Below are 8,151 nucleotides of genomic sequence, written 5' to 3'. Positions count from 1 at the left end.
ACAGAGGAGTCTGGTGGGCTACAGAGCTGCTGCTACTGCTAAGTCACTTCAGTCTTGTCCGACTCCGTGTGACCCCATAGACGGCAGCCCACTAGGCTCCCCCATCCCTGGGATTCTTCAGGCAAGAACACTGGAGTGGGTTGCCATTGCCTTCTCCAATGCATGAAAGTGAAAAGTGAAAGTGAAGTCGCTCAGTCGTGCCCAACTCTTAGTGACCCCATGGACTGCAGCCTTCCAGGCTCCTCCATCCATGGGATTTTCCAGGCAAGAGTACTGGAGTGGGGTGCCATTGCCTTCTCCGGGCTACAGAGCAGGGGGTTGCAAAGACTAGGGCACGACTGAGCAATGAAGCACATACACAAGGAAAACCACAGGACCTTGATGTCCCCATTTTATAGGCGAGGAAACCTGACTACAGGAGCTTGTACTTGGAAAGGGCACAGCTGATCCATGACAGAACTGGAGACTTGAGGTCAGATCCTCTCAAGTCCAAGGCAGAGCTTGAAACAATGGTGGGTTCTCTTTGCTGGAGCTGGGAGACTCCTCCTCAAGCACTGGCCACTCCTTCCTTCCTCCGGGATTAACTGCATCAAAGACATGTTAGAAGTGACTGAACGCAGGAGTGACAGATGGGTCACGTGTTTACAACTGGGCAGAATCAGGATCTTCCAAAAGAACCCAGGAGTGGGGGAAAGGAACTTGAAAATGAGAAACAAAAGGAGAAAAAGAGGCCAAGAAGAGAGAGGTGCTTTTTAAGGTGGCTGATACTCAGAGCACACCTTGAGCGATGACTGGTACGGACCAGTCGCTGAGCCCTATTGTTTAATCTTCAGAAAAAAGTTATAAAACAGGAACGATTATTATCCCCACTTTACAGCCCCCTGAGCCCTAACTGTGCAAGTTCACTTGGCTGATGAGTGGAAGAGCCAGGAATTGAACTCCACATAGTGTGTTAGAAGCTGCTTCTCTGGGCTGGAGGAGTCGTTTAGATATTGTGTAACACTCAGAAGAATGGAGTTCAGGTCCCAGGCCTGCCGTTGACTGTGCTCTCAGTTGACTCACTTAATCTCCCTGGGCTTGTTTCCTCATCTGTAAAATGAGGATCATGGCACTTCTTGAATGTTTATATCTCATTTTTATGCATGTGCCACATCCTGCTCCGTGTTTTGTATTCATAGCTTCATGAGTTGGGACAGCTCGAAATTCTGTTTACCATGCTTGTTTTGCTCTACCACGGGTCTGAAAACTGATTTATTTTTGCAAACTCCACGGAGGCTGGAAGATACTGGAGAAAAAAATTAAAAAAAAACTTGTTAAATGAAATGAACACTTATCTCTGTGTACTTGAGTAAAGGAATCATGAGAATTCCTCGGCCTTATTTTCTTCAAGAAAAACAATGAACACCATCACGATGCTGTCCTTAAAATCACAAGGGTATTGGCTATATGACAAAATGAAGATCAAAGTACTCTGAGTCCCTAGAGAAAAATGTTGGGCAATAACAAGGGATTCTTATACTATACAAACATAATGGCAAATAATATGCCAAACATAAACCCCTAGAGACCTTCTAAGAAAGCAGAGGGAGTGAGAGATGAAGGGAATGTTTACTGAGCACAGCTGGTTCTCAGGCTCCGACTGTGGTGCTTCGAACACTATTTTCTCTCATCCTCAGAGCAGGCCTGAAAGGCAAGCATAATTGCCCTCCTTTTTAAACATAGGAACCCTGTAGCTCAGCGAGGTTAAGCAGTTTATCAGATTATCTGATTCCAAAGCCTAATCTCTTCCTACAACACCATGCTGACACTCCAGGGACAATTGGGCTTACATTTTTCTCCTCTAGAGACCTGTCCCTTCAGAAAAACTTCCCTGGATCCTTCTCAGCAAAGTCTAAAAAAATCACCCAAGCCGATTGCAGGTGGAATCATGCATCTTTGAGAAGGGTTGTCTCCATCCAGTAAGGAAGAGGGCACCGAGTGGGAGAGGCCAGTGGACAACAGACCAAAAAGACCAGCCTTGTCCTTCTAGTTCCCGAACCTGATGGGACTGTTCCCTTCTGCATGATTTAGCTGGCTCAGTGCACAGCCAGTGACAGCTGCAGAAATACTTCTGGAATATTTAGCCAAAGCCAAATTCATAATACGCTAGAGATGATTCAAGGCTGATGGCATTTCCTCCCCAGCCTTTTTTTTCCCAGGAAGAGATAGCATTCTTTAACCTGGGTTGCAACCTGGGTTCTTCCAGAACTGTGTCTATAAACCTATTTTTATTTTCGTAACCTGGGGGTATTTTATAAATGTTGGTCAAGGCACTTCAACTTAGTGCAGCTTTCAGAGACTTTGGGAGTGGGGGTGGAGAATTTGAACATGGGTGTTAAATGCTGCTTCAGGCTAATATATGGAAGGAAACCACTTTTGTTCTATTGATGTATGGGATGGGAATGCTGTTTTGTATTCTCCTAATAATCTAATGGGGGCTTCCCTTGTGGCTCAGCTGGGAAAGAATCTGCCTGCAATGTGGGAGACCTGGGTTTGATCCCTGGGTTAGGAAGATCCTCTGGAGAAGGGAAAGGCTACCCACTCCAGTATTCTGGCCTGGAGAATTCCATGGACTGTATAGTCCATGGGGTCGCGAAGCATTGGACACGACTGAGCGACTTTCACTTCACAATATCCTAAAGGATCAGGCTCTACAACTTTTGGTTGATGCCTCTCTCTGTTAAAGAGTGATCTCACTTTATAGAGAAACAGGAGAATAACACCTTGATTCAAAATGGATAAGTACATATACTGTCTTGAAAACTGCAAATCAAAAAGCCCTGGGGCAAGACAAGAGTTGTTTCTGTCTCTGTCTCTCTCTCTTTTTTTTCTTTAAGATGTAAGTTGTTCAGCAAGATCTCTTTATTTGTCTTTGAAATCAAATGTATCTGACTCAAGTTCTGGTGTGGTAAATTAGTGATAACATAGACTGATAAATTTATTTTTATCTCCAAAAAGCAATCCATAGCAGGATGCCAAACTTTATGTATAACATATAACCTCAGTCATGTCCTAAAGCCCATATTTGTATATATGAATATACATTTAAAAAAATAACAGAGGCAATTTGAATGTTAACAGTGGTTATTTTTAAATTGTGGAAATATAGCCTTCGAGCTCTAGAGCCTGTACTCTCAACAAGAGAAGCCATGGCAATGAAAACCCAAGCACCACAACCAAGGATAGCCCCTGCTCTCTGTAACTAGAGAAAACCTTCGCAGCAACGAAGACCCAGCACAGCCAACAATAACTAAATAATTAAGTGTTTTTTTTTTTTTAAATAGATGCAAAAGACCAGAAAGATTGCAGATTCTGAGTAAGATGAGCAAGACTACAGTCCTTATTCTTTTCTTAATCAGATATCCTGGAGTTAATTCATGTCAGACTTTTATTTCACCAAAAAGGAGGAAATCAGATTTATAAAAAGAAAAGGATTCATAAGCAAAGTTGGGGACACTTCTAAACACGCTGCCCAATCTCTGAGAAGCCAGGTCTCTGAACAAGGAAGGATGGGAAAACCTGGACTGAGATGGAAAGCACAGGTTCTCACAGTGAGGACCAGGCTGCAGGCTTTCTGGGAGCAGTCGGAAGGACATGGGGTTTGGATCAGAGGCCTGAGTTCCACTCACAGCATTGCCACTTGTCAGTCACGTGACACCAGCAATTCCGGCAACATCTGTGGGCATTGATGCTGCTGTTCATAAAAGAGGTCTGCTCCCAACTCTGTGTGTTAGTTGCTCAGTCACGTCCAACTCTTTGCAACCTCATGGACTGAAGCCCACCAGGCTCCTTTGTCCATGGGATTCTCCAGGCAAGAATACTGGAGTGGGTTGCCATTCCCTTCTTCAGGGGATTTTTCTGACCCAGCGACCGAACCCAAGTCTTTTGCGTTGTAGGCAGATTCTATACTGTCTGAGCCACCAGGGGAGCCTGACTCGAAGGGATCTGTCTTCCCTGGCTGGAAAGAACGGCATTCCAGATAAAGTCCAAAATACTAGATCCCACGTCAATGTCCAACCAGGCCACTCCTTCCCTGGAATTGCCACTTAACCTTCCTGTACACACTGGGTTTCCTCATCCTTGGTTTCAGGTGTCCTCCCTTGGGAGGAAATGTCGCAAGGACTGACTAATGTGCCCACATGTCCCAATCACGATGATGCAGTGGACAGCTGCTGGGAGTTCCGACCTGCCATTCCCAGCTCCACAATAGGATTGCAGGGCCACCTGCTGTGACCTTAAAACTCACCTTTCCATCCTGCATCTGGGGCTCCTATGCCTTAGGCTTCTTTCCAGTGGTCTGAAAGCATTCCCTGTAGCAGGTGGCCAGTCTGGCTAACTTCAGGTGGCAAGGGGGAGCCCACACTCAGGGACACACTGAAATTTCTTCAACATCCTCTCCCCCCTAAAAAATAATTTGGAGATTTTAATCTTTCCCAGAAACCACTGAAAATACCATGCACGAAGAAGGATGCACTATAGTTTCCTCCTAGCCTCCAGAGAAAATGAATTCTTAGAGGTGTTTTTGTTTTTCTTTAAACATTCACACGTTAAGTTTTGGGGGGTTCCCTCTCTTGTTTTCAAACAGCACGGATTATGAGCTCAAGCCGCGGTACTACGCTGTAGTTTTATTGATAAATTCCTACTATAGTCACTGCAATTACAAAGGCGGTCAAGTCCGGTGGGCGCGCCCTGCGGTGGACAGTTTCCTTGGCAACCGAGGGCAAGCTCACGCCCACGTCCAGAGCAAGACTGTTCCTCTGCCCAGGTGAGTGTTCCAAAACATATACGAACCTGTCGTGGCGCTTTCCAGACACCAACAGACAGGTCAGTTCTGTCTCTTGGTGATCCCCCTTGAGACCCGGTCCCCGGTTGCTGTCCAGGGATGGAGTAGAGGGTGGAGAGACGCGGGGAGGGCAGGTGTCCGGGTCCCCAGCGCCTCCCGTGTTTCTCTCGGTCTTCCGCTCTGCTCCGTTGCGGGGTTGGGACCCCCGTCTGATGCTCTCCAGAATCCCGCCGGTCCCCAGCCCAAGGCGATCGGGGATCGGGGATCTGGCCAAGACGCGAAGGGAACATCCGCCTCTCCCTCGCGCGACACGGTGGCCCCAGCTGCCCCGCGCCCCCGGCCTCGGCGGCGGCTGGAGGCGGGCTGCCGGGTATGCAAATACCCGGCGGGGCGGGAGCCGCCTGCCGCTTGGATAAAAGCTCAGGGCGGGGCGCCGCGCAGAAGCCGCTGCCTCCCGGGAGCCGGCCGTGCGCTTCGGCCCCGTGCTCGCCCGCTGTGTGCTCGCGCGGCCCGCGGGCTCCCGGTAAGGACGCGCGGCGGCTCGGGGAGCCGAGGCGGCGAGGGGAGAGGGCGCGCGTCGCGACCCGGGGGACCAGAGCGCGCTGCCCGCGTCCCCTTGGTCCTTGGTCCCTGCTCCTCCTCGGCCCACGCGCGCCCTCCACGAGTTTTCTCCGTGGGAACCCGGGAGCTGGCGCCTCTGCTGTGCCCTCCCAGGGGCCAGGGCAGGTGGCATCTCCTCGGGGCCAGTTTGTCCCCAGGCCATCAGCGATCGAAAGCGAAAGGAACTGCGTTCGGTGTGCTCGAGGTTAGGAGGGGTGAAGATTGTCTTGGAGTGGAGGGAGACGGGGGTCGACCAGAAGAGCCTGCATGATGGGACTCTGGCTATTATTATCCAGGGGTTTTTCGTGGCCATCCCGGGAGCTGCTTTGGGAGGAGATGGAAGGGAAGAACAAGCCGAGGGGAGAAAGGTGTGGGTGTGCACACATTTGAATGAACAGAACGAATCGACTTTAGACGCTGGACAGAAACTTCCAACCAGACTCTCAGCATGTTACCCACCTCTGCAGAATAGACACCTAGTCTTGCGGAAAAATGACTTTAATAGTCCCCTCTCTTTCCCTCCCCCCCAACCTTAGTTTACAAAAAGAGAGGTTTTTCTGGAGTCTTTTTTTTTTTTTTTCGTATTTACTTGGCTATACTGGGTCTTAGATACAGCATAGTTCACCAGGCCCCTGGCCCACCCCCCTTCACTGGGAGCGTGAATCTTAGACACGGGACCACCAGAGAAGTCCCTTGAAGTCTTTTAAAACTAGCTTCAATGTCAAGGTTGATCCGTTAAGATCTGGGTTTGCCCAGGCTGCCCTTTGTGGAAGTGCCTCCTGTCTGGTTCCTGCATCCTTGCACACACACACGCAACCCCCACGGCCCCCCCTCCCATCCTGCATCCCAGGAAAGGGAGAAAAATAGTCCAGGAGGTGCCCAAACCCAGGCTACTGTCCCCGGCTTTGTGATATCTGGTGTGGGTCTTTCTCTGAAATAGGAGAGACAGAAACCGCAGTCCTCCTCCTCCTCCCCTCAAAACCAGTCAGAATCACCCGAGGGAAGGAGGATTTTTGGGAGTCTTTGTGAAGACCCGAGGGCTTTCCAGGTGGAGATAAGCCTGGGGCACATGGCTGTCCTTGGAGCTATAGAATCTAAACTGGAAGGTCAGAGAAGGAACAAATGGGAAGTGGGAAAAGCGGAGAGGATTAATTTTGAGGGAAGGGAGTGGTGAACTGGTAGAGATATTTGACTCTTGTTTCCTCCTCTTTCTGTTTATGTGTGTTGCTGTGGTCCTGGTTAGTAGCTGGATCAAAGAAGACTGGAAACATGTCGGAGTTTTGGTTAATTTCTGCCCCCAGAGATAAGGAAAATTTACAAGCCCTGGAGAGAATGAACACAGTAACCTCCAAGTCTAACCTGTCTTATAACACCAAATTCACGATTCCTGACTTCAAGGTACAATTTCCTGGGGAGGAGGAAGGAGGTCATGGGCTGGGGTGGGTGTCTTCTGGAAAGCCAAGAAGAAAAAATATATCAAAGCCAACAACGCTAAGGTTCAGCCTGGGTGTGAGGCTGGACAGGGGGGTCCGGATGGGACTGGCCTGGGTGGGGGCTTCACGAACAGTCCCAAATTAACTGTGGTAACTGTGGACACAGAGCCACGGACAGAATGAGCAGGAGACAAGGGTGTGGCTTGTCTTCAAAAGATAGAAAGGGTGTCTTACACACTTGGGTCCTCAGGAGTTGTTCTCAGATCCTTTCTGTCTTCAACATCTAAGAAAACCAACATGGTTTAAATGTGCAGGCTTGGAGATGTTCATCCTTGATTGCATTCTTGGGCTGGGAGCAAGATGGGCAATCCAGCATCCCTCTGGTTCTGGTGGAGAGAGAAGGAAGGAGGTTCAGCGATAACTGCGTAGATGGTGGAAAGAGATTTTAAAATGAAACAGACATGACAGGATCAAGATGTGAAATCGTAAAAAAAAATAAATTTGGTAATCCTTTAAAAATTTATTTATTTGGCTACGCTGTGGGATCTTTAGCAAACTCTTCAGTTCAGTCGCTTAGGCATGTCCGACTCTTTGCGACCCCATGGACTGCAGCACGCCAGACCTCCCTGTCCATCACCAACTCCCGGAGTTTACTCAAACTCATGTCCATTGAGTCATTGATGCCATCCAACCATTTCATCCTCTGTTGTCCCCTTCTCCTCCCACCTTCAGTCTTTCCCAGCATCAGGGTCTTTTTCAAATGAGCAAACTCTTAGATGTGGCAAATGGTATCTTAGTTCCGTGACCAAGGACTGAATCCAGGCCCCCTGCATTGGGAGCATGGAGTCTTAGTCACTGGACTACCAGGGAAGTCCCTGTGTAGTCTTCTTAACTTCAAAAAGAGTAGACTGTTTGCCATGCTTCCTCCAAGAGAAGAAGTGTAAGGCAGTCTTTCTGCCCTACAAATATCTCTTGGGGTCTGGAGTGCGTGTGTGCTAACAGTCAGTCCTGTCCGACTCTTTGCAACCCCATGAACTGTAGCCTGCCAGGCAAGAATGCTGGGGTGGGTTGCCATGTCCTCCTCCAGGGGATCTTCCCAACCCAGGGATCGCACCTGCATCTCTTATGTCTCCTGCATTGGCAGGCAGGTTCTTTACCACTAGCGACACCTGGGAAGCCCCAGGTTCTGGAGGGATGTTGCTAAGCTCCCAGAGGCAGTTCTTTTAGTGAATTGCTATATAATCCTCTTTTAAACCTCAGTTTGCCTGTCTGGTGAAAGAGCTGCATCCTTGTTGA

At 48.9% G+C, this 8,151-nt stretch overlaps 1 protein-coding gene and 1 long non-coding RNA gene across 8 annotated transcripts in view; one reads left to right on the top strand and one right to left on the bottom strand.

Moving 5' to 3' along the window:
- Nucleotides 1-278: 278 nt before the first annotated feature.
- On the bottom strand, nucleotides 279-5,159 carry LOC113901565. The gene is made up of 3 exons (XR_003513477.1): nucleotides 4,831-5,159; nucleotides 4,286-4,441; nucleotides 279-1,285 (listed from the first exon to the last, which is right to left on the bottom strand). It is a non-coding gene; the product is annotated as an uncharacterized LOC113901565 (long non-coding RNA).
- Nucleotides 4,440-8,151, top strand: part of ATP6V1C2 (ATPase H+ transporting V1 subunit C2) — a 60,882-nt gene continuing 57,170 nt past the window's right edge. For 2 of the 7 annotated variants that reach the window (XM_027556081.1, XM_027556082.1), the window contains exons 1-2: nucleotides 5,361-5,627; nucleotides 6,666-6,820. In XM_027556081.1, coding sequence (XP_027411882.1) covers nucleotides 6,692-6,820 — 129 coding nt within the window. In that variant the 5' untranslated portion in view covers nucleotides 5,361-5,627; nucleotides 6,666-6,691. Of the gene's footprint in view, nucleotides 4,805-5,250; nucleotides 5,628-6,665; nucleotides 6,821-8,151 lie in introns of those variants that run through there. The other 5 variants (XM_027556080.1, XM_027556079.1, XM_027556078.1 and 2 more) reach the window with 5 other exon arrangements.

This window comes from Bos indicus x Bos taurus, chromosome 11, assembly GCF_003369695.1.
Source record: "Bos indicus x Bos taurus breed Angus x Brahman F1 hybrid chromosome 11, Bos_hybrid_MaternalHap_v2.0, whole genome shotgun sequence".
Lineage (NCBI taxonomy): Eukaryota > Metazoa > Chordata > Mammalia > Artiodactyla > Bovidae > Bos > Bos indicus x Bos taurus.
This window is presented reverse-complemented; position numbering and strand designations above follow the sequence as displayed.